We start from the raw sequence: 25,936 nt of genomic DNA, 5'->3' as shown, positions 1-25,936 counted from the left end.
TCAAATTTTGACATGAAATTAATTTGAAAAGTATACATACAATAAAAATAAAATGGCAATAATGTCAGTGAATATAGTCACATGTAATATAATTAAAAATTTATGTAATTTGACAGTCTAATCAGTAAAAATATAGTTTGTCAAATTAAAAATAAAAGTGAAGCGGTTGTCAGGAAAATTGTCATTTGATTTAAAAAAAAAACAACCATGTGACCCTTGTGAAAATAAGCGGGTCAGAAAATGGATGGATGGATTTAAAAATCAAAATATGAAGAATACAAAAAAGTCAATTCTGTCAGTGAATCTATTTATTGTTCAGAAAATGCATTTGCTCTGTACAACAGTTGTGCTTCAATTGAATGTTTTTTTTAAACAATGTGCTTTTACAATTTAACTCTGAAGTAGTAAATTAGTAGTCGTCGTGGCGTTTAAGGCACAGAAATGTCACGCATGTGAAAACAGCTAAAGTACATTCAAATAAATACTGCAATGGCCTTCATCAAAATCAGCTCAGCCACTGACCGCTCACCTTTCCCTCAGCAAACATCTCAACTCATCTCATCCACTGTGGGAAACTTGGAATCTGACACCTTTGGGAGAAACGGTGAGGGCCAGGAAACTGGCAGCTCTCGCTCGCTGAAAAAATAACATTTTCCCCCCTCTTCCTTCTCTTGTAACAGTGATCTCAAGATAAAAATTCACTTTTTGCCATCCACGTTGTACAGTATTTGAAAGGCACCAGATACGTGTGTGTGTGTGTGTGTGTGTGCGTGCACGCGTGTGTGTGAATACAGCAGTAGTTCTCAAACGGGTCCACGAGCCATAGTATGGGGGTCCTCAATATGCTTTGCAATAAATTATGTCCTATCATTTACAAAGCACATCGTCTACAAATGACTCCTTTTTTCAGCGACTAAAAGCTTTGATTCGATTGTGATTCATCATATGAATCTGACATCCCTGTATGACTATTGTAGGCTTCTTTTCCAAGACAAAAGGCACAATATTACAAGAATAAAGTGGCAGTTTTTAAAATGACTTGTTAAAATCTGACTTTGTTCCTTCAATAAAAGCTTTGACTTTAATATTATAATAGGAAGAACAACAGGCCCATTATTACAGGAGCAAGATAACTTGGTTTGGAAATGGCCACAAAGCCATTTTCAAGCCATTTTATTTGGCCTTAAAAACCTGGCATGTCAGACAGTCAGTTTTCTCCTAAATATTTAAGATGTAAATAAGCTTGCTCTGACTGGATGGCTGTTTTCCTTAATTTGATATTGAAAACAGACTTCCTCTGATTAGTTAGTTCCCAATATGTTCGCATGTTGTAGCCACCAATGCCTTTTCCATGTACTGCTCGGTTCAAATTCCGCAGGCTGGCAGTGGAATTGTAACTGGCCAAAGTGCGGTCCCCCTGGAATTAAATGTTTCCAATTTCATTTTCTTCTCGGTGATGCCCGGCAACCTGTGAAACTTTTGACTTACCGGTAATCACTGTAATATTAGAATTTTGTCTTAGAGCAAAAGGTGTATTATTACAGGAATAAAGCCTTTTTTTTTTCTCCAAACTGAACTTCTTTAGAGTTATAAGCAGCACTCTTAGTAGCGGCAGGTGTGTGCTGACTCCCAAGAGATCGGTTGGTTCTTAACACATTCACATCCCGATCTATTAGCGGGTGTGCACACTTGTGCAAGACCATGATCGCAGTTGTTTATTTTAATTTCCACTTAAAAGATTTTTTTAATCATTGGAGTTGTACAAATATACATTAATTATGGACAAAGATTTGAAATAATCTTGATATATATTTTTTCAACTGGGGTGTGTAGACTAATCAAATCCACCATCTTTAAGCTTGAATCAGATACTTTTCCATGAAAATACCCCAAATTCCCAATCGACTCCCATAATTGCATAGATTGGATGGAATATTTCCCAAGTTCCCCATCTTAACTTCCCATGGAAATGTACGGTAAATTATCCTATCGTTCCCCCCCCCATAGCCATCCAGGTAAGGGGTCCTGGGACCCCAAAAATTGGAGAACCCCTGGTCTACAGTATATGTTGCACCCAAACATAGAAAAGCAGAAAGATAGCACACTGCAGAGCCGACGCCGAGGTTAGACACGCCGCTCCTTTCTGATACACAGGGTCCATCTTCTCGCATCGCTCCCCCTCAAAGCTGCTATAGCACTGGCATCGGAACATGGAGCCGAAGCCCACCAGGTCCTCCCGGCCCGGCTCACCGACCACCTCCAGCTTGCCGCCTGATCCGACCCGCAGGCTGTGCGTGGCAGGATTCAGGTGCAAGTAAACGTCGGCATCGGGGTCCCGGCGTAAGCAGCGGCCGTGGGAAGAACACAGAGCCTGGCTGCATACCTCGGCTGCCGTGGAGACATTGAGGAGGTATTTGCCCAGTGGACCCCGGAGATAAGCATCCAGCTCCGAGCAGGTGGTCTGAAAAAGAGCAAAGACAGAAGAGACAAGAGTTACAGCTTGTGGACAGGGGGACCAATTTATGCACTGGGAAATAAATGTTGGCAATGGAGAAAAATAAACTCGACATGCTCCAAGTTATCTGGATGGTTTACATTACATTTTTCCATTTCAGACATTTATTTTTTTCAATGTCAACTTCCCTCTGGATTTTCACATTGGATCTTTTTTCATGTTCCAATTTTGGGGAGAAAAATATGTCTTTAAAGTCACACAAATTTCTGAATACAGTGTATAGCGGAACATTTTCAGAAAAAAGATTCAATTGTGATTTTTCTCACAGAAATTGCCCGTTTGATTTGATTAGTTGAAATCCAACTTCAGGGCAATATTCACTCGGGACATTAACATTTACAAATATGACAAAAGCTTACATGAATATCATCAAAACATACTAAATTGTTCCTCTAAGAATGTAAGGACCCTAAAGAGTCTGTGTGAGAGAGACAGTGCTTCAATTTTTTAAAACTGGGTCAATAAAGCAAGAACTCCCACTTTCTGTCATACATATAGAAATACATAATTATATGTAAAACTGTATTTTAAAAATAGAATAATCTAATATTTTTTTGACTAAAATGTTTCAACTTTGAAACAAATTTACATGTTCATGGAAAATAAACTGTAAGACCTTGTGTTTCCATATTTTTACTTCAAATGGCGACTGAGGGCTGAGCCATATGGTCTATAATTCACATCAAAATCCTGGATAAATACAATACATGAGCCTTTGGGGTTTATTTTTACAGAAGCGTGGAGCTGCCAATGTGGAGTAATAAATATTTTGACCAGCAAAATGTTTGAACATACTTGTATATATGTTCAAAAGTATTTAAATATGTACTTGTCGGCTAAACGGCTAACTTGCTATGAAACGTAGAATTTGTCCCATAATGCCACAGGGTAGTGACTTGCACAAGCGTGGGGAAATTTTTATTTTTATTTTTTTAATATTTGGCCTATGGCATTATGGGAATAATATTAAACGTAAATCATGCACTTCAGATATATTGAAACCATAACATTAAAAATAAACACTGTTTACTTTTTAAAAAACTGTAGATTTATTGGTACTAGCGCCTCATATTTTAAGGGCAACGTGTGACCATTTATGGGCAATTTGGAGCCCTAAGAGACGATTATTTCCTTTGATTCCTCTGGTCCCTGTTTAGTGTGGGATACACCCTGTCAACAAACAGCACAGTGACGACTTGCCACCCTTTAATTAGGCCGACTGACTGATTACAAATTTGAAAACATCAATGAGGTAATTAGAGGGCACACCTTGGTTGAACGTGTCCCGTTTCAAAAGTTTGTAAACCCTGTCTGATTTTCATTGGTTATTTTTCTTCTTTATTTTTACAAAAATCATTACTTCTATCAATCACATTATTTCTGTGACCTCTGTGGGTTGTTGTCTCATTAACAGAGTACCAAAAATGCTGTCTACATGGGTATTTGGGGGTACGTTGTATGCATGTAGACTTTATTGATGGAACAATGTTTTGTATTTTCAAATATTCAATGCTTTAATCCTAATTTAGGATTCGGGCCAAATTTGACCCTTTGAGTAGCAGAATTTATAGGGGCCAAATTTGACCCCATGGGTTCTCAGGGTTCAATTTCAACATTCTGAATTTCACATTTAAGTTTATTTTTTTTCCAAAAAAATATGCCTCTAAAGTCACAAGAAATTTTAAGTTCCAAATTGCATGCAAACAATGCAAACAATGAACTATGAATGAACAGTGTTATTCGGTGTTTGTTTAGATGTGCCCTTCGATTGGCTGGTAACCAATCCAGGTTGGACCCCACTGCTCTCGATAAAAGTAAGCAGGGGAAACCAGTCCAGTGGTGTACCTGGATTTTTTTGGGTTCTCATTTATTCATTTATTTCAGGCACGGGTCAACCAAAAACATAATTTTCCAACTTACCTAAAATTAAGACCGATCCTGAAAAGGTGTGGGAAGAAGAGAACATTTCTCCTATCAAAAGTCAGCAGGGGAAAACGGTCTCGGGTGTGCCCCACTTCTCTTGCCAAAAGTCAACTGGGGCGACCAGTCAAGGTTGTATCCCGCTTCTCTTGCCAATATTCCACTTGGGACACTATGCCAGGCTGTACTTTGGTTCTCGAACCAAAAGATAGCTGGGGAACCCTTGTACAGGGTATACCCCGCTTTTCTCATCAAAATTCAGCTGGTAATTTCTCATGCATTCCAACACAAAGACAGATCAAAGCATAATCGCCACCAGCGGGATTCATTTTATTTGTATCTTCCTGTATTTAAAGTGTCCTGCCAAGATTGAAGTTTGGTTTTACTCCCAAACAAACAAGAGAAGCTACGGCCATCAAAGGCATGTTCAGCATTGCCATGTGACCCTTTTCTTTGAAGTGGTCCCCCAAGGAAGAAGAAAACGAAGAAGAAAGCCATTTGACAAGAGCAGCTGCTTGAAAGAGATGACATCACATGCAAATGTTGCATTTACACAGTGCACGTGCGTCACAGCTGGCGTGGCAGCGGCTTACTTTGTTGCTGGCGTAGGCTGCGTCTCCCCACAGGATGATGCCAGCTGCTCCCAAAGCCACGCTCTCACCGATGGTGGACACCAAGTCCATCTGAAACACATGACCATGCTGGATCAAGCTCATACGAGCAGCGAACAATTCTTCAAAAAGAGGCTTCAAGCCATTTGATGCCAATCCTATTGAAGTCTACTGTCATATTCTACATAAAACGGAGAATTATAGGTTGTATATTTAAAGCAGGGGTCACCAACGTGGTGCCAAGGGAGCCCCCTCATGGACTACTTGAGGGGCTATTCCAAAAATAGCCTACCAGTGATCAGACACTGTGACTCTCTCAGGAATATTGTAGTCATTTCAAAATGTGAACACTGGCAGATATTTATAATAAAGTGTGGCCAATTGATATTTATCTGTTTCATAATTATTGTGGGAAATCACTAATGTGATCAGTGTTTTCTCAGAAATGAATATTATTTATTATAACATGTGAAGGTAGGGGCGGCCCGGTAGTCGAATGGTTAGCACGTCGACTTCACAGTGCAGGGGTACCGGGTTCGATTCCAGCTCCGGCCTTCCTGTGTGGAGTTTGCATGTTCTCCCCGGGCCTGCGTGGGTTTTCTCCGGTTTCCTCCCACATTCCAAAAACATGCATGGCAGGCTGATTGACCACTCCAAATTGTCCCTAGGTGTGAGTGTGGGCGTGCGTGGTTGTTCGTCTCTTTGTGCCCTGCGATTGGCTGGCAACCGGTTCAGGGTGTCCCCCGCCTACTGCCCGGAGACAGCTGGGATAGGCTCCAGCACCCCCCGCGACCCTAGTGAGTATAATCCGGTTCGGAAAATGGATGGAAGGATGGATGTGAAAGTAGTTGGCGCAAATTGACTTCAAAAGTGCATAATATCAAACTGGTAGCCTATCGCATTAATCAGTAGCCAAGAAGGAGCTCTTAGTTTCAAAAAGGTTGGTGATCCCTGATTTAAAGCAACCATACAACTTTACCTTTCGCCAATTTAATGCTAACAATTAAAAATGCAATATGGCATCGACTGGCACGGTGTTGTAACGAGGGCCGGACGAGTTCAGGATGTGGCCCGCCTCTCGCCTGAAGAAAGTCGGCTGGGATTGAATTCAGCACAGCCATGACCAGAGTGAGGATAAGCGGATCAAAATAATTGATGGATGACTATGTTTTTTTGTTCCATTAATAAATATATAAGAATAAAGTCAAGAATCACTGGAAAACCATTTAACTGCTTTCCAATACTTTGTCCTTCGGTATTTGATTAACTTCACAACAGAGGGGAAAAAAATGGCAGATTAGTTTTGCCAATTATTTTTGGGGGGTGGGATCTTTCAATGTCATTATCGTTGCGCTATGTTAGAGTGTGTTAATGTGTAAAAATAAAAATTAGCAAGGAAAGCAGCTGACTTATGCCAATTTTAATGAAGCTAACGTCAGCCGATGAATCGGTCAGACCCTATTTATAACTGTTTAAACTATGGATACTAGAACACAAAGACTGCATCAACACATGTAGACAAACAATATAATAATACTCACAGGCACAGTGACAGTATCACTGCCGTTTACTAAGCCATTTACAGCAGTTGGGAAAGTCGTCTTTGTTTGTGTCCTCATGACTGTATTAGTGTTTGTTCCCTTGTTTCTACTTTTACCCCCCCCCCCTCACCATTTGTCCCATTTCAACTAGGTACTATAACAACTATAAAAGTGAGAGCATGTCAGAAATGAATCCTTTGATTTATAAGGACAGGCTTTATTTCTTTGATCTATATTTATCCAAGTAAGGTAATTGAGAACAGGTTTTTATTTTCACTGTCGACGTGGCAATGGACTTAACTCTTTGGGTTCAGTTTGGAACACATAGTTTGCCGTTTCCATGATCAAATACACAATATGTCACTCCCAAATCTTTTGGCATGTTTTCATGGGGGTGCCAGGGTGGAGTTAAACACCAAAAAGAGAAATGTTACCTGTGTTATTCAAGGGAAAGGAATACGCAGTGCTTGCATTTTGAAGAGCGTTGGCATTCGACTTGATGTCATTGACTATTTTTTTTTTTAAGGGATGGGAAAATCGCTCTCTGAATGTAATCAATCCAACCATGAAATTGTGTTATTAAGCAGAATATGCTGCCACGGGAAGTTGCATGAAGGTCTCGGTGAATGTCATGAAACATAACATCATGCTGTCGTCTTTGAACAGCAAACGAGTGGAGAGAGAATCGGCCTCACTTAATTAGGATAAGCATCCTTTTTATTTCCTACGCCACCACATGTGACGTTCTCGTATTTGTTGTCCTATCCTAAGGAAGCCCTCAACAGGGTGTTAGCGAGCTTTGAAAACGGACCAACACCCATTCGCACACAAATGTGTCGTATCAGCACAGGAAAGGACTGCGCTCGCTGATAAGCTGTGTGAAGCTCCTCCAGATCAGAGGGCCGAGATTTCAATTGGGGGCAGAAAAACCGAGTAAGAGAAAGCCAAGTTTAGTTTGTCCAAAAGGTCAGAAGGAGCGAATGCGCATGACGTTTTGGAATTGATTGGAAGGCCTACAGGAAGGAGCAACCCTGAGTCAAGTGCTGAACTCGTCTGCCTCGCAGTTCAAAAGTTTGAGGTTCAAATCTCAGCTCTAGCCTTCCTGTGTGGAATTTGCACGTGATGTGTAAATGGGAGTGTGAATTAGGCCTGAAAGATTTTGGAAAATAACTTAATTGGATCTCTTCTTTTTTGTAACCTTAACATTGTGATTGTGGTTTAATATGGCATTTTGTTTTTCAAGGTCCTCTTTTTGTAGATTCGATTTTATAGATTACGTTAAATAAAGGCAAAAGAATAATGAATTAAGATGAAAGACCATTTATTTATCTACTTCAATAAGAGTTGGTAACTTACTAAACCCTACTTGCAGTCTTTTTGACTTTGCAATTTTCTACCAAAGGTATCAGTCAAAGGTAAGTCCGTAAATCATAAATCAATTCCATTCGATGAACGTGTATCTTTTAAATAAAAAAAACTATTTTTGGATTCAGATCGTTGTTTTTTTTGTTGTGACCCTAATAACGTTGTGTGTTTCTTTCGAAATTGTAGCCTTTGCGATTTGAAAGTTGCATTCTACTATTCATTGTCTTTGAATTTAATGGAGTGTTCAGTCCTGGTGGAAATAGACCAGTGTTTTTCAAACCTCACGCCGCGAGAAATTGTCAGGTGTGCCGCGGGAAAATATGCAATTTGTATGCCTGTGCGGTCTATCGCCCAGAAAGTAATCGTGTAGTACCCTTTCATGCCGCTAGGGAGCAGCAACAGCTAGCCAATTGCCTTGTGTTTCGACCACTAGAGACAAGCGAATTTGTGCCGCATGAATGAATGCAGGACGACAGTGAAACAATAAATATGAAAGATTAGAAAATACTTTTTTCTTTGTGGTCATTTGATTCCAATTCAAGATGTTATTATGTTTTTTCTTCAATGTTATAAACGGTTATAGTAACAATATAACACGTAAATTGTTAAAATAAGCGGGGGGGGGGGGCATTTCACATTTCAGCTAGTGGTGTGCCGCGAGATTTTTTCAATGAAAGAAGTGTGCCTTGGCTCAAAAAAGTTTGAAAAACACTGAAATAGATTAGTGATGGGTATATCCTGCTTCTCTGACCCAAAATGTATTGGGATAGGCTACAGCTCACCCATGACTCTTAAAGAGGGTGCTTGCTATCGAAAACGGCGGGATATTATAAGGCAGGTCTCACCTCTGTCAAGTGCTCCAGAGAGTTCATATACGTGGGTCGAGTGTACACAAAGACGGGACGCGCTAGGCCATCACCAGATGATGCCAAACGCATGCCCTCCTTCACACGGTTTCTCACGAATTGGCGTCCGGAAGCAGACGAGCGCAGCACCCTGCCCATATAGATGGACGGGAAGAGAGCCGTACTCTCGGTCCACAGCCAATTGAGCAGCTCGTTGCGCGCCACCTCCACGTCAGGACAGCGACCAGTGTAGCTTTCCAGGGTCCACCTGTAGTTGTGGTTGTAGCAGTCCGGGAACAGGTAGAAACCCCAAAGCTGGTTGGGCCTCAGGTGCTTGGCAAGCTTCAGTGTCTCCAGCATAAACTTCTTGGCAGACATCTCAAACTCCTGGACGGCCACCTTGGACACCCGTTCGGGCGGCCAGGTGGGGTTCTTCTGGCGCACCAGCTCACGAGAATGTCGGCGGTAAATGTCCTTAGCCTCCCAGTTGCGTATCCAAAGGGGGCGCCATTCTTCCCAGTCAATAACTGCCAGGCCTTTGGCATTGGGCTCACGTATGTACTTTTTCACCCCTTCTGGCATCTTTTCCAAGTGCTGTGACAGACTGGCAATCTGCGGCAGACCCCCGTTGACAGGCGTTCCGTCCGGCTCATAATGGGGGTACAGGCCCAGGCGGTCATTATAAAAGATGGTGAGGTTCTGCCTCACGAAACCCTCATTGGGGGAGGCCACGATCTGGAACTGGTCCAACTGAAGAGAGACGCGATGCCGTGGGGAGCAGTCCTCCGTCGGGGCGTTCCACGCCAGCAGCAGGGGCTTCTGGGAATACAGCGGCCATACTGTGGCTTTCAGTCCCAAGGCTCCGGTTTCATCCCACAGTAGAACAATCAGCAGCAGCAGAGCTTTGCAGTCAGCCACCGTCCAGTGCATGTCTCCAGATGGGAACGGGCTGAATTGACTGTCACTCTCTGCTCTGTAATTAGCACAAGACAGCTACATGAGGATTTCTTTTCCCCCAAGGTACAAGTGACCCTACATCTGAGTTTTTCAGCCCATTTTTTGCTTTGACTTATGAGCGCAAACTTGGGATACAAGAGCTGTATGGCGGCAAGTGGCTCAAATCACTTCACATCAAGCAGCAGTTTGCAGAGAGTAAACAAGTCTTGGGAAAAAAAAAGGCTTCAAGCTGTTTATTGCCACTCTCAAGTGAAAGCTACTGTTAAACTAAGACAATTACAATAACAGAGACAATTACACCTTGTGTAACTGAAACAACCACATAGCCCCTACGAGTACAGAACAGGAAACACAATTAGCATCTGGTGGTGGTGTTACCCCTCAAGCAATGGATACTCTGATCACAAAGGGTGGAGACAAACAACCATCCGCGCTCACACTCACACCTAGGGACAATTTAGAGTGTTCAATCAGTCTGCCATGCATGTTTTTGGAATGTGGGAGGAAACCGGAGTACCCGGAGAAAACCCACGCAGGTACAGAGAGAACATGCAAACTCCACACATGAAGGCCACCGCCGAGATCAAACCCACGACCTCTGCACTGTGAGATCGACACACCAACAAAATCTAATTATGTCACTACTGTATGTCTTCATTAAGTATATTGTGAGTGCTATTTTGTTATTAAAAAGAAAACAAATTTTAAACATTTGGGGAAGGAGGGGCTTCAATGGAGTTTTAATTCATTTCAATGTGGAAAGACGAGTAGCCAGGACAATGCTGCACTTTCACCAGTTTAAAATAATAATTATTGATGACATATTTATCACAGCAACATGGCACTTGTATCACCATAATGCTGGTTTCTAATAAAGTTTTCACACACGTAGCTTTGATAAAGGCATCATTTAATACTGCTCTTGCATTGAAGCTTAGTACATTCGAAAGACTTTCACTTGTTCATTCAAAAATTGATTGTTATACTTTATTCCATAAATCAATGCAAAATGAAGTTATCACCGGTCCGCTGGGGTTCACTCACCTTTCCTGACGGTGTGGACAAGCATTCCCCCCAGAGTCCCCAACAAGTCACGTCGCCGTTTTGGGGGTTGTTGATCGGCTCAAAGCATGAAAGAAGAACAAGTGAACATCGCCGCGCTTTCTTTTGTGGGTTAAGAAGCTGTAGAAGTGTCGTTCAGGTCGAGAGGCGGATCGGTTGGCCTCCCAGCGGGCTGAAGACACGAGCAGCTGCCCCCTGCGAGGATACAAGAACCACCACCACTGGAAGGTTCCATTCAGCTACAAGAAAAGGGGGGTGAGCCGTAGTTTACCAAAATCTTTGCATCCGAGAAAAACAACCCTTATGTCTAAAATCAACACACTTAATAATCTTGTGGGATTAAAGGCATTCATTTTCAGTATTTGGCGCCATTGATTTAAAAATAATAATCCAATCGCCCCCGTGGAATACCGGCTGAATGGGCTGCTCCGAAAAGTTTGTCACAGGCCATATGAAGCAGATAAAGTGAGATTCATGCGAGGTCACAGCCACACTGTCTCTTCCCTAAAAATAAAAAAAGCCATGATAGAAATGAGCAGTTGCCCCGGGGTGGCTTTTAAGTATAATCATTTACAGTCAGATAAATACATGGTAATTGGGTTAAAACTTGCCTCAAAGACCTCAGGACAATTTATTCATGCTTTTCCCATTAGTTTGAGAATAAGAACAAGCGCCCAAATATGATTTCAATGAAATTATACAGTAATTTGGCTTAAAATAAATACAAGACAAATGGTTGCAATTTGTTCCGATTTCAAAGCAAATTTTCTTTAGGGAAATTGAAACGTTCCTTTACAGCAGGGGTTCTGTGCTGCAGGGCCTTTTTTAGTTAATGAAAGGACAAATCGCCCAAGTCATTCGAATATGAGGTAGAATCCATTTTATATATAAGATATTGTCGGTGCTAGGTGAGAACCTTGCATCTCAAAATGTTTCCTTTTCAACAAATTAAAAAATAGAATCCCGTTTGAATTACCCTGCACCGAGTGTCACATTATGTCGTCTCAAGATTGAAAGTCTGGATGTTTTTTTTTAAACAATAACGAGGTAAAATAGATTCCATAGATGCATTTGAGAGAGCCTCTTTTTTAGAAAGTGGATAGCTTGAATGCTTTGGGGCAGAGGGAACTTGTCAGCCACAAAGATTTGTTTCCTATTACACAATAGTCAGCTCATTGTTTTATTTATTGGATCGCCCATGGCTCTAAGACCTTGGAAAATGAGTTTGGGAAGATGACGTAACCACAGTCGTTTGCTTTTGCGCATGTGCGGATTGACGTAGATGGCTTCCACCATCTTCTAGCATTTAAATCAATGACAGCAAAACAAATTGGGGTATATTAAATTACTGATTGAAAATGATTTTGGAGTGGTGTTGTGTTGACATTGGTACGTCATGGTATATCATAGCAATATAAATACAATCCCAACTTGAATTACACAGCGTTTGTTAATTCAAGCAAGATGGCCTCTGATTGATTTGATGAAAAGTAGCAATTTTGAAGACAGGATGCACACCAACATAATCACAATACGTCTTGATAGTTATGTCACCAATCCCTAGTTGAGCTGTTCAAATGTTTGGTGTGTACAACGCAAACTTCGGCATCTTTTTGCGAACAGTGTACAAGTCGGGATGTGGACGCAGTCAAACTAATGGTTGCCGCTGCGCTGCAAGCTAGGGCGAACGTCTCTGAGCCATCTACAATTAGTGGCGGCAGAAGCATTCGGAGGGCCTCACTTAAGCGTAACACATGAGGTAAGAGAGTTTGGATTATCGACCAGCATGAAGCACAAAGTTAAAGTGGAGTTAAAAACAGATCACTTTCCCTGCACAAACATGATGGAGTCACTAAATGAGAAAATGGGATACTGAACGGCTCCTTTTTTAAGATTTCCTATGCCAGTGTTTTATTGCTCTATAATTAGCTTCTCTTTTTTCACTTTTAACAGACTTCTTCTCCAAGCTTGCAACTTAAGTGGTTGCTGTTTTGCCACCTCTGCGTTGAGACAGCGGGTATGTGTTATGCACATGTCCTCCATTTATGGAGGCTGGCGATGACAGCCGCTGGCATTACACCAGCAAATGCAGAAGATGAGAAACTGGGTGTGTGTGCTGTTGCGTGTCTGAGCGGTGGGGAGGAAACTTGTCTAATGAAGCACACATAATGTTCACTTTTCCATTGCTGACTTGTCCAGTTAATGTTGCTTGAGGCATGAGAAAAACGATGACTCATTGATAATCGTCTAAAGGTCCATGAATTGATTTATATATTCAATAAAAAATAGTGGACTTATTTAATCAGCAACTTAATATAATTTCATGGCCTGAAGTATTTGAATCAATTTTTTTTTTAAACAAGCGGTAAATTAGATTTTTTTATTCGCTGCATGATATTTTTAATTAACCCTTTCAGGCATAGCGGTTACTACAGTGGACAGCTTATCATGTTATCAGGTAACAGGGTGCATGAAAGGCTTAATTGGATTTTATTTAATTAATATAAAGCAAGATGTCTCCCAGTGGAGGTCAGTTGCAGGGGGTTCGCAGTCCATTCTTTGAGGTTTCAGTATTTTAGGGATCGAGGGAGAGAGAAAGAGCAGAGCCGTCCGTCCGTAGTATCACCGACATGGCAGAGAGAGCCTCAAGATCGTTGTGGCTCAAAAGAGGAGAGCCATGGAGTCATGGTAGCTGGCCATCTGGACACAAGCCGGGGTCAGATCACCCCTGGTTGGGTCACCTGAATGAGGGCGTATGATGTTGAAAGACGTGAAACACCCAAAGATTCCAGGAACATCACTGAAGAAGTGTCCAGAAGCATCAGTGGATGTAAGCACACAAGTTCTAATGATGTAATAGATGTTCTGTTTAGTGTTTTTTTTTTTTATTATTTTGGAATGGTTTCTGCTTAACGTCATTGTATTTTATTTCATGTTTTTTCTCATGGATACAATTTATTCCATTTTCTATTTATTCAATGGCTTTTTCAATGTTGTAATGGCAATTATATTTATCTAATGTGAATTTTGATTTAATTTTTTTTAAGTATATAATTAAATTTTACTGATTTAATTCAGTTTTAATCATTTGAGGGATCTCGAAAGATTTACTTTTATTGTTTTTTTTAAATGTGAAACATCTATTCAAAAAGTACACAGAGCCATTGTTAATCATTTATTTCATGTCTGTTATATTGACTAAATGGCATTCAAAAAATATATAAGGGGCTCAAAAAAATTCTATTGCATCATTATTCTTGTCAGTTTTAGGTGTTATTTCATTGAGATTCTAAATATTTTTGTATTTTATTTTTCGTCATTTCAGTGATTAACTGACATTTTTAAGTCTATTTTATTTAATGGATTTGTTTGATATGTTCCATGATATTTGGATTTTATTTAATACATTTGCCAATTATTAGGTATTGGATTTTTAATTAATCATTTGATTGTTGATTTCTTTATTTAAAGGCTTTGTTTTATTTTCATTCGTGACATTTTTAGAACATTCAATACTCCATTTTTTTATTCAATTGATTTTTTTTTTGATTGGATCATGCCATTTTATTTTACTCAACAGATTTTCACTTCACTTTTGTATTTGATTTTGTTTTGAAAATTACATCATAGATTTGTTTATTTCTGGACATATTTCATTATTTCACAACATTTTTCATTGACTTGCATTTCTTTATTCGATGGACATTTTGTATTTATATGGCAAGTTGTTATTTGTGTTGTTCGGCAACGTTCTGTGTCATTACGAATGAACCTGTGTGGAAAAGTTGCCCCGACAGGACTTTTTCCGAGTGCACATGAGGTGGAAGTGAGACGTTTTCCGCCTTTTGTTTCCCAAGCCTTTGCTGACTCACCGTAAGTGTCATCAGGGTCCATCCCGTTGAGAGTGCCATTTAGGAAAGCGTCTGTATGAATGGAAGTGGGTTGGAAAAGGGAACAAAGGCATTTTGCTGGATTCCCCTTGGGATGTGCTCCGCCTCCTCATTGGACCTCCGCTTCCCGAATGTGACATCGGCAAAAGGCAGGAAGTCCAAACAATGGCAGGGAAACGTTAAACACACCCCACCACCTTCACTTTGGGACCCCGCCACTCTTTGATTACGATGGAATGCATATTTGTGGGAGGGGTCCATCCACTCAAGGGAATCAAGCCCATACTATCTCTACGGACACAGCATTCCACTCCACTTAACACAAATGACGGCTCATTTCTAGAAAAACTTGTCACTCATATCTCAAAAGGTAAAAAAAACAAATAAAATACCAAGCATCCAAAGTAAAAATGGACAAAAGTCTTACGAGAAAAGTGCAGTAAACTTCCTTCTCACTTTTGTTCTGTCTCCCGTTTACTTTCAGTGTAATTCCACTGTCGACCAGTAACAGGCGACATACTATTACGCTTGACACAGTGTACATTTGAAAGAAGAAGAGCAAAACAGGAGGTATTTTATACTCAGTCTATTATTGAATGTCAAATCCTCTCCCATCCTGCTTTATTCGCCTTCTCAAAGCCACAGCTGTAGGTTGATTTTATAATGTACATCTTTGGGCACAATAAGTTTGTTAGTTTGGAAAAAATGCGATTTGTTGACTGTAAACAGTGCGATCAATTACACTGTGTCTGACATTGTACAATATTGTTGTTCTCGACTTCACTCGCTTTAAAAAAAGTGCTTTTTTTCCCCCTTCTCCCAGATCTGCTCAGAAAATGATTGGGATCGACAAACGTACTTCTTTAACTTCTGCTTCACTTTTTATGTTTGCAAATGGGTGTTCAACACCAAGTTCGAACATGCAACAGAGACGTGATTGACATAAAACAGAACGTTAGACAATTAGGAAGTGGAAACAGAGTGGGAATTGTGGAAAACTGGTGGCATTACTTTTTTTTTTTGTCTTGAGTTTTTGGGTTTTTCCAGGACATCCACTTCTATACCTTTCAAGGACTCTTCCAGTCTCTCTGTTGCAGCCTACTGATCAATTCGGTGGGAAAAGAGATGCTTTAAGTCACCACTGTACAAATAACCTAATCGAGCTAAACTAGGAAATACTGCAATAACATACGCCCTGTATAGCTCCATTATTTTCAGCACTTTAGATTAAAGCAAATATTTTCTGTGATCGTCAAGATGTTCCTGTGTGCAGAAAGAAAGCAGGAAGCGGACAGATTGAGCCAAGTGTTTGTCAAGGGAAGTGCATTGGAGCATAAGTTCCTCAATGGAAATATTGTCACAGTCTCATCCTGCCCACGGCCAGAATTGTGGTGGCGTAATACTTAATGTGTTTGTGTGAGATTTTGCCAACAATACTGAGAATTCATGATACAAGGATTATGTCATTTTGGAAAAATTGATACTGTACATTGGGTATAGGTATAAAACAGAAGTGGAAACTTGAAGGCTTTTTTTTTTTTTTTGCACATTTGATGGCAATTTATTCAATGACCAATTTTAATATTTCAATAACTTTTTATTTATCTAATGGCATTGGTATTTATTTTCTTGAATCCTTATTCATATTTTTGTTTATTGAAATATGCACTTGTTAAATTGATTCATCATGTAATAGATTTTTTATTTAATGACATTTCTTTTTTTTTAAGTAAATATTTAACATGAAAAGTTTTTCAGATATTTTCTATTCATTGGTTACATTTTTAATTACATAGTATATTAGATTAATTAATGATGGGTGTCACGGTGAAAGACTGGTGAGCACATCTGCCTCACAGTGCAGAGGTGAAGCGTTCAATTCCAGAGTGTGCATGTTCTCTCCGTGCCTGCGTGGGTTTTCTCCGGGTACTTCGGTTTCCTCCCACATTCCAAAAACATGCATTGCAGGTTAATAATGGAACACTCTAAATTGTCACTGTGTTTCACTGAGAGCGTGGATGGTTGCTGGCAACCAGTTCAGGGTGTACGCCGCCTACTGCCCGAAGATGGCTGGAATAGGCTCCAGCACAACCGCGACCGTCATGAGGATTACCAGAATGGTAATGGATGGATTATTTAATGGTGTCTTTATTTATTAGTTGATCTTTGGTGATTTATTTAAATTATTTCTTACATTTATAATTTACTGATTTATTTAATGGCATTTTTTATTCAATTGTAATTAATGGCCTTTAGTTGAATAAAGTTCAGTTTTAATCATTTAGTGACATTTCTTTGAATGGATTATTTATTAGCATTTTTATTTACAAAACTGAATATTTATTTAGCGGGCGGCCCGGTAGTCCAGTGGTTAGCACGTCGACTTCACAGTGCAGAGGTACCGGGTTCAATTCCAGCTCCGGCCTCCCTGTGTGGAGTTTGCATGTTCTCCCCGGGCCTGCGTGGGTTTTCTCCGGGTGCTCCGGTTTCCTCCCACATTCCAAAAACATGCATGGCAGGCTGATTGGACGCTCTAAATTGTCCCTAGGTGTGAGTGTGGGCGTGAATGGTTGTTCGTCTCTGTGTGCCCTGCGATTGGCTGGCAACTGATTCAGGGTGTCCCCGCCTACTGCCCGAAGATGGCTGGGATAGGCTCCAGCACCCCCCGCGACCCTAGTGAGGATCAAGCAGTTCGGAAAATGGATGGATGGATGGATGGATGAATATTTATTTATTTTATATGATTACATTATTTAAATATTTTTCTATGATTTACCGACTTTTTTATTTTGCTTAATATTTTCCCATTTCCTGAATGTTAAAAAATATATTCCATGACTTTTTCTTCTCTTTCTTTTTAACTTGTTGGGTGACTTCATTAATGGCCTTTCATTTCATGACACTGGAGACATTTCTTATTCATTATCCAAAAAGCAAGGCTCTCTGAAATTGAAAGAGTCCGCATTTAAACAGTCCATTATCCTGGATACACGCTTCTCGTTTCTGGACAAAACGGCCTGATCAGGAAAAAGGACATAATGTGACAACATAATTTACATCCTTCATTATGATAAAACAAGTTCTTTTCAGCTCCTGTCACTGAGCATGTGTCAGCCCCATTAGCTGTTCTATCGTAACGCTGTCACATATATTCAATGTGGTAATACCGGGTGGCCCTAAAAGAACAGGGGTTTATCTTCCCCAAACCTCAGTGGGCTCCCAGCACGACATCAAAAGAGGCTCGGAGAGGAAGCACATGAAAATGAGTGACCTCTGGCACCGGAATACACCCAACCGCATTCCACACAATTACAGACAGCACGGCAGCCCTGGAAAAGAACAGCAGGCCATTTATTGTCCGCGAAATAGGCCTCTGAATATGTTGACATTGCCATTAAGCCCTGGTGTGCTGCCAAAGCGGTGACAGCCAGGCCACAAATTGTCATGGTTGTAGTCTTAGTGCATGAGTTAGGCCCTATAATTACACGAGAGGCACAATAGCAGAGGATTGTTATTAAGAGAGGAGGAAACAAGCTCAGTCAAGAGGTTTGTTCAAAAGAGACTGCTGCTACTGCTGCCATCTGCAGGTAAAACACAAACCTCAGACATGAATGTCATTAGAATGACAAGTTTTTTTTAATATCTTTTCTTCCTTTTTTTTGATCCGAGACAAAATATGTGTGGGGTGGGAAAAGTGTGTCCAATTAATTGTTAAGGGAAATGCTACAATGTACAGTATGTTTTTTACAAATTTGTAAAATCCATCCTTTCATCCATGTTTACTCATATAGGTTGGAACAGAGGTGCTTATTGATCTACCCACATTATTTATTTGTTTATTTGTATAATAATAATAATAATAATACTTTTTAAAAACATCTTGGGAATATTAAAAAGCAACCTTTTTAATGAAAAAAAAAAGTCAAAACATTTGAGATCATGCAAATCCATGGCTGCCGAATGGCAAATACAGCATGCAGGTGTTGACTTTCGTTACAATTCCCTATACTACAACATGAGCAGGCCTAAAATCAGTTTTTTGCAAACTTGGAATGATATGCAGGAGTAAATCTGTACCCCAATACAGTAATATAAACATTTTAAGTGGGTTGATTTTTTGTGTGGACACACACACACACACACACAGAATTCATTCTTAATTTTTAATGTTGGTTTTCTGTTTGCCAGTTTTGTGCTGGCCTTGAATTGTATTTTTTGTGCAAGAATAATTTTTAAAAATCATAGCATGTGGTTGTTTTGTTGTTTGCTTCAAGCCCTTTTTGTTGGGTTGGGATAGTGGATCTTTTATAGAGTGCATGCATCGAAAAATGTACTGTTTTATGAAAAATAAAATATAATATATTAAGAGCACATATTTTGCACAAATGCATATATGTTCTTCCATTTTTTAAAGTAGCATTTTGTCATACATCTGGTTAGGAAATAGTTCTATGTGGCCCCTAGTAGCAGTGATCAAACATTGTGTCCCCCTCGCCAGCATTTAAGTTGTCATCCCTGTCCAAGACTGCTTTTTGCGAGAGAAGAAGTGGTGTACATCGGGGGACTGGTTTATTGTTGGTGAGTGTGGTACACCCTGGACTGGTTGCTTCATCTGTTGTTTGGCCAGAGAAGCAGGGTGCACCCTGGATTGATTGCCATAGCCTCCTGACTACCAGTAGTTCAAATTTGTCCTCTGTAGAGGACATTTGTGAACCTAAATATCTCCCACCCAGTGCCTCCAATCGCATTAACTCCTTTTTGTTACTCTAAAGAGGACATTCAGTGCTTTCCAATGATACCAAATTTGTAGGGGTTAGAAAAAGTAAGAAAATGGCTTCCCTCAGTGCAAGCACTTTTTATGGGAAGAGGAAAAGTAATACTTTTTATCAAACACATTTTGTCTTGAAATGCTGTTGGCATTTTAATTATAAGACTCCTATGAATACATTAAAGTGTTGTTTGAGTTGTTTTAAGTGTATTTGAGCCTGTTTAAAAAATGTAGTGGGATTTCAAAAATTTCTTTTGGAGTAGTCCAATTACTTCACATAGATTGGGGAATTTCAAAATAAATGTGATTGGACAACATTTTTTCCCTGGTAGTCAGGAGGAGAGCTAACTTCCAAAGTGCACTTCAGTTCTCACCAAAGGTCATATGAGTGTCGATATGTGCCCTGTAATTGACTGGTGACAAGTCTAAGTTGTGCTCCATTTTTCTCAACAAAATTCGGCATGTAAAAACTCAACCCATTAAAAAAATAATGGATGAACATTTTGCAGCAATATTTCAGGTAAAACAGTCAAAATGTAGATAGAACACTACAGTGATTTGGTTTAATTCCAGTGCACCGGGAGATGAAAGAATAATTTATAAATGGGTGAATAAATTACACTTTTGAAAAAATAAAAAGATCCATTCCACACAAAGATCCGACTCAAGAAATTCAGCTCAGTAAACTATTTATTCAAGTATTTCCAACTAATGCATCAGAATTATTTACAGTGCAACGTTTTAACGAGTCTGAGCTCACGTGACTGAAAAAGGCTCACATTATATGCAACGTTTATTACGATAAAACAACACTCGCTGCCCAGCCGCCAAAGCTGCACATTTACACATTTGTTCATTCAAAGATAAGCTGCACGCGGACCTAATGCACGCACGCGCACACTCACACACACACACACACACACACACGCACACACACACACACACACGAACTTTGTGCGGCTCACGAAAGGCAGATACTAAATCTATCTTCCATTTTGTATAAGTGACTATGGAGCCACATTGAAAAGAAGGAAAAAAGTTGCAATATTACAAGTAGAAAGATGTAATAAATTTTTTGGGGCGGGAGGGGTTCAACGTCATTATTGTTGTCTTATGCTACAATGTGTTCATGTATTTAAATATATATTTAATAAATAAATAAATACATTTTTAAAAAAAATCATCACAAATAAAGTCTGCCGCTTTTTGCTGATTTTAAAAGTGCTAATATCAACCAATTAAATTGGCTGGCCAATTAATCAGTCGAGTCCTACTCACAATATTCTGACAAAAAGTGTTTATGTGGAAAAAAATATTTAAATTAATTTTACACCATGTATTTCAAGATAAATTTGTAATAAATAATATTTTGTGAGAGGCTTAATCTTGGGAGAACAATTTTAAAAACATTTTTATTCATCAGTGATAGCCATAAAAAAAGTGGGAAAAGAAAGAAAACAAAATATTTTACAAGAAATTTCGGGTGAAAGAAGAAGTCCTACACTTATGAGGTCAAGTGTTCAACCACAACAAAAAAAGATGAGTAAGTTTAACTATTCCCCAAAAATAAAGAGGTAATTACAAGAATGTCATATCACAAAGATGTACAAAAAATAAAGTAAGATTTTTAAGTAAAAATGTTAAAAAGTTAAAATTCTCTTCCTGGAAGAATTGTTCACGATCTGACAAACGGCTGCTTGTTGAGTTTACTGCCACCATAGAGCACTTCTGTCTCAAATTTTTGCTCACAAGTGAAAGCAAAAAAAACCAACAACTTGTAAGTCATGTCACTCATCTATCAAGGCACCACTGTTCAAGAAATTGATAAAGAAAAAAAAGATGATGTTATGACTTGACTATTCTTTCCTTGTAAATTTACTTTTTGTCCCTCTTTTCGGTGTGGCTCAAACACTCCTTTTGTAGTTTTGCACAAATAACACCTCGGGGTAGAAATACAGCATAGTGTGATGGGTTATTTTTAAAGGAGACATACTATGTTTTTTTTCTGTCTTGTTAACTTCTCAAAAAAAATTATAGGCCCTGTCTAATGCAAACGAGCCACTGTTCACCCTGGGCCCCTTCGACTGTGAGATCAGTGCCGAGAACGGCTTTCGGCACGATGACGACCGGGGCGGAGCATGGAAGTTGCGACGAGGTAAGTGTGAATGAAAATAAAGCGAGTGTCCACTGAGATTTTGTATTTTCACTTCTGGAGGCAGAACTTTATGAAGAAGCCAAATTGCACTCTGGTAACAGAGTGTCTTAGCTTGTCTTAGCTTTTGGCTTAGACAAGTACTCCAGCGCTTCAACGTTGTGTATATCGGCCATTCAAAAGTCAATTTTCCATACTATGTCCCCTTTAAAGTCTGCTTACATACTGTATCATCTAGGCAGACAACACGTTCCAGAAATCTGTACTACCTTTGTGTGAATGACAAAACACGGATATGTCACTTTGCAATGCAGTTTTTCTTTCTGCAGCCGGCAGTTCATGTTTGAACAACACAGACTCATTCAGGTCAGACCGCTTTTAGTTCAAGGGGAAGAATTTGCGCCAGTTGTTCATATGAAAAAAACCCAATTCTCACACCTCGCAGAGGACGATGGGGAAGTCCACGTGAATACAGGGATGCTGCAGCTTCACAATACCCTAAAAAAGAAGCAACAGCATCAATCATTAAAAATACTAATACCTGCGACCCGACTAATTAATCTCATTTCAATTGGCCGATATTGGCTCTTTTTAAAATGTCAATTAGTTTTCTTTTATTTCACATTATCACATTACAAACAAAGACAAAGATAATAAAATTCAAACGTTGCCCAAGTACTAAAGGGCAAAATATTGTAAAATAGTCACGTTATTTTAACTTTAATCCATATCTTCATTCTTGTAAGCATTAAAGGTCCCCCCAAAATTTAATGGTTTATTAAATGTTTTTTTTCGGGTGGTTAATTGAGTTTTTCTGCCAAATATCGGAATCAGCATCAGCCGGAAAAAAAAAATCCATATAGGGCAGTCCCGAGATATACCAGCTGCTATCATACTAGCATTTCACCAGTTCACATTACAAATGGGAAATAAATTCAGGGTATCATGTGAAATAAATACTCTACATTCCAACATTTCAATTAAAGGGCTACACACTTCCAAATCAAATTTTTTTGGGCGGGGGGGGGGGGGGGGGGGGCTAATAAATTGCATAAATGTGAGTCTACTCACACTGTCTACATGTCCAGACCATTATTTTGACATTTTAATGCATGCTTGTTGAGATGTTTAATTTGGGTCAAAAAATTTCTGTGAGAAGCCAATCTGGCTAAACACTGCACTGTATGTGAATTTGGCTTTGTGTCCTCTGACTTGACTCGCAGGGAATCCTGAGGTCACTTTCGGAATGTTGACATAGTCACACACTCAGCAGTGGTTTATACAAACGGCTGAGTCCTCTACACAATTCCATAGTGAGTTGGGAGTCGGAATCGCAGCGTTTGCGGACATCTTTATATTCATTTTCAGGTTAATGATTTATTAGCAAAGCATCTGATTTGTTTATTTAGCATTGGTTGTTGTAGTACAGAAATTATTTAGGTCATAGTTTGTCACTGCTGCTGTCAATCACAGCCAGACCATGCTCAACCATTTCACCCCTCATACGAGCCCAATGGTCATCCAGGCAATGCCCTTTTTGAGCGGTGTTTTCAAATATTAGTGAGGGGAGGAGCTTCCCATTCCTGTTACCAACACTTAGCTAACCTGTGGAATCAGATTCTTTTGAATCCTCCTCAACTTGGACTTTTTTCGACCGTTTTTTGTCACCACAGTCTCTTCGTAGAATTCATGGGCAAGGTCCCCATCCTCGTCGTAGTAGAGTGAGCTGCAAAACACAACAGTCACATTGCACAAAATGCAACGTCAAACTTCATAAAGAAGTTGAATCAATTCATAACTTTGGAGATTCCACTGAAACCAGTTAGACTTTATTTATCAATTTACAACAAACATTCATCAGTGTTGGTTTTACCTCCTCCTAGTAAAAACAAAGGGCGTTGCGTTTCTGGGACTTTTGAGGCGGGCCACCGACTGTTCGTTGACATTAGCGACAGAGTCACCTCCCGCCCCGCTGCCCGAGAAAGGCCAAGCGCCTTTGGCTTTGGACCCGCTTCCTCCCATTCTCCTCACGCATAAGGCATCGTTAGTTCTTCACGTGAAGCACTAATCTGGTCCTGGGCCAGCCTAGCAATTCCTTAATGAAGGCAGAATCTGGGTAAGTAGAGACAAGACACAAATCAAATGTTATTCATGTGGTCACAATTAAACAGGTGACCATATTAAATAGAGTAAACTCTGACTGATCAGGCCATTTAAAAAGGGACAAGCCAAAAGGAGAAGAAGAAGAGACTCTGACTGATCAGGCCCCAGTATTGCATCTCTGCTTTTTGCAGATGATGTGGTATTGTGGACTTAATCAAGTCGCGATCTCAAACTCTTACTGGAGCGGTTCATAACCGAATGTGAAGCAGCTGGGATGAAAATCAGCACCTCCAAATCTGAGACCATGTTCCTCAGTCGTAAAACCGTGGCATCCCTTCTCCAGGTTGGGGATGAGAGACTCCCGCCAAGTGGAAGAGTTCAAGTATCTTGGATTCTTCCTCACAAGTAAGCTGAGTGTGGAGCAGTAGATTGACAGGCAGCTCAACGCAGCGTCTGTAGTGATGCGGACTCTGTATCTGTCTGTCGTGGTGTAAAAGGACCTGAGCCAAAAGGCTCAGCTCTGAATTTACCGTTCGAGCTACATTCCCAGACTCACCTCTGATCATGAGCTATGAGCCGTAAAGGAAAGAACCTCGATACAATGCAAAAAAGTTTCCTCTAAAGGGTGTTTGTGCTCTGCCTTGGTATCGGGTGAGAAGTTCGGTCTTCTGGGAAGTGCCCAGAGGAGCAAGATGAGGTGGCTTGGGCATCTTCTAAGGATGCTTCCTGGACACTTCCCTGGTCAGATGTTTCGGGAATATCCTATCGGGAGGAGGTGGACCCAGGACCTGCTGGAGAGTCTGTCTGTAGACTGGCCTGGGAATGCCTTGAAATTCCCTTGGAAGAACTCGAGTAAGTGGCCCATATATAATACTGATCGCCAGTGTCCTGACTAATGCCATAAAGTTGGACTATATTACACTGGTCCTCAAATTAAATGACTGGCTTGGCGTTAATGAAAGTAGAGAGTTTAAAATCTTGCTTCTGGCCGTCAAAGCATTAAATGGTCTTGGGCCAAAATACATCCTAGACTTATTAGCTCCATATGAAGCATTCAGAGCCCACAAGTAATCCGGGACAGGTTTATTGTGTGTTCCCAGAATATGAACCAAAAATAGCAAAGCAGCATTCAGCAACTATGCTCCTCACCTTCGGAACAGACTTGCCGAATACCCGAGGTCTGCTCAAACTGTCAGCCTTTTTAAATGAGGCCTGAAAACCTTATTGGCTATTGTAAACTACCCTCACATACTCAATCTATTTCTTGATTTTGAAATCACTTTGCTTCAACTGTTTTATTTCTAGTATTTATGTCTACATACAATTTATCTTTTGAATTTACTTTTTAAACTTCTAAATATCGATTGGGTTTCTTTGCCATTGTAAAGCATTTATCATTTGACTTGTGTGCTAATTGTGCTATGCAAATAAATTTGCCTTGATAAATTCATTCATTCCTGCTGTAGTAGTTTAATTTGATGTACTGTACTGTAATATGCGTTATGCAAAAAAGAGCAACAGTTCAATAGGCAAACACAAACTACAGTTGATATAGCTCTTGTGTTGAATTCAGAGAAATGCCTACTGAGTGGACACTAGTGCACATTTAACAACACAACTCTCACCAGAAGGCAAATATTTCAAAGTGGAGAATAAATACTAGTTGTCACTTTGAAAGTCCTCTCTTGTTAAACCATAGGTTAGCTTTATGATGAGGGGTGCTAACCAACTGGACCATAAAACGCAGATCTGACGTAGTAATTATTAATAGCCACTTTCAGGGGTTTAACAACCACCCCAAGCCTTTCCTAATTTTAATGTACGTTATAATGTGGACACAATGCTTTCAACTGGAACTGTTAGCCAGTTAGCAAGGTGGTTAACCGAAGCTGCTGCTCGGTGAACCGTGCTAGCTCATTAGCCTCCTTTGACGCAGCTGGGCAATGGAAGCTAAAGCGTACAAGGCACGTGTCATTTAAAACCTCTCTCTACAACCCTTGGAAGCACAATACTGTACAAACCGTGATGTCGAACGGTGTTTCCGTTTCACAACCTACCTTCTTTGACACCTTTTAATCTCCATGATGGTAAGCATTCGTTGCTACGGTGGTTGCATTGATGGGATTACGAGAACACACCCCTAATGGCTCACTCATGTACTTACCCTTAGCATTTAAAGACATAAGTTTTTTTAAATTAAAAAACAA

General features: G+C 40.0%; 2 protein-coding genes across 2 annotated transcripts; both read right to left on the bottom strand.

Annotated features, from left to right (window-relative positions):
• Nucleotides 1–290: 290 nt before the first annotated feature.
• Nucleotides 291–11,020, bottom strand: LOC147201084 (hyaluronidase-2-like). Its single transcript, XM_086117159.1, has 4 exons — nucleotides 10,799–11,020; nucleotides 8,798–9,770; nucleotides 5,029–5,118; nucleotides 291–2,461 (listed from the first exon to the last, which is right to left on the bottom strand). The coding sequence occupies exons 2-4, from the start codon at nucleotides 9,725–9,727 to the stop codon at nucleotides 2,057–2,059; spliced, it is 1,425 nt and encodes a 474-aa protein (XP_085973285.1). The 5' UTR covers nucleotides 9,728–9,770; nucleotides 10,799–11,020; the 3' UTR covers nucleotides 291–2,056.
• A 9,126-nt stretch (nucleotides 11,021–20,146) lies between these two features.
• Nucleotides 20,147–25,898, bottom strand: LOC147201083 (tumor suppressor candidate 2-like). Its single transcript, XM_086117687.1, has 4 exons — nucleotides 25,787–25,898; nucleotides 23,500–23,738; nucleotides 23,232–23,352; nucleotides 20,147–22,124 (listed from the first exon to the last, which is right to left on the bottom strand). Exons 2-4 carry the CDS (start codon nucleotides 23,646–23,648, stop codon nucleotides 22,059–22,061), a joined length of 336 nt encoding a protein of 111 aa, XP_085973813.1. The 5' UTR covers nucleotides 23,649–23,738; nucleotides 25,787–25,898; the 3' UTR covers nucleotides 20,147–22,058.
• Nucleotides 25,899–25,936: the final 38 nt, after the last annotated feature.

The sequence above is a fragment of the Hippocampus guttulatus genome, chromosome 8 (assembly GCF_054856545.1).
Source record: "Hippocampus guttulatus isolate MCC_2025c chromosome 8, RoL_Hgut_1.0, whole genome shotgun sequence".
NCBI lineage: Eukaryota > Metazoa > Chordata > Actinopteri > Syngnathiformes > Syngnathidae > Hippocampus > Hippocampus guttulatus.
The sequence above is the reverse complement of the archived record's forward strand: the minus strand, read 5'-3'. Positions and strand labels throughout refer to the sequence as shown.

Bases quoted from the DNA above. Each gene is read 5' to 3' on its own strand.
- LOC147201084 (XM_086117159.1), bottom strand. From the start codon at position 9,727: ATGCACTGGACGGTGGCTGACTGCAAAGCTCTGCTGCTGCTGATTGTT. The intron at 5,119-8,797 runs GTGAGACCTGCC...CATGTGTTTCAG, and splicing joins CTCTGGAGCACTTGACAGAG to ATGGACTTGGTGTCCACCAT. The intron at 2,462-5,028 runs GTAAGCCGCTGC...GCTCTTTTTCAG, and splicing joins CAGCCTACGCCAGCAACAAA to ACCACCTGCTCGGAGCTGGA.
- LOC147201083 (XM_086117687.1), bottom strand. From the start codon at position 23,648: ATGGGAGGAAGCGGGTCCAAAGCCAAAGGCGCTTGGCCTTTCTCGGGC. The intron at 23,353-23,499 runs GTAAAACCAACA...TGTGTTTTGCAG, and splicing joins TTTGTTTTTACTAGGAGGAG to CTCACTCTACTACGACGAGG. The intron at 22,125-23,231 runs GTTAGCTAAGTG...CTTCTTTTTTAG, and splicing joins AAAAGAATCTGATTCCACAG to GGTATTGTGAAGCTGCAGCA.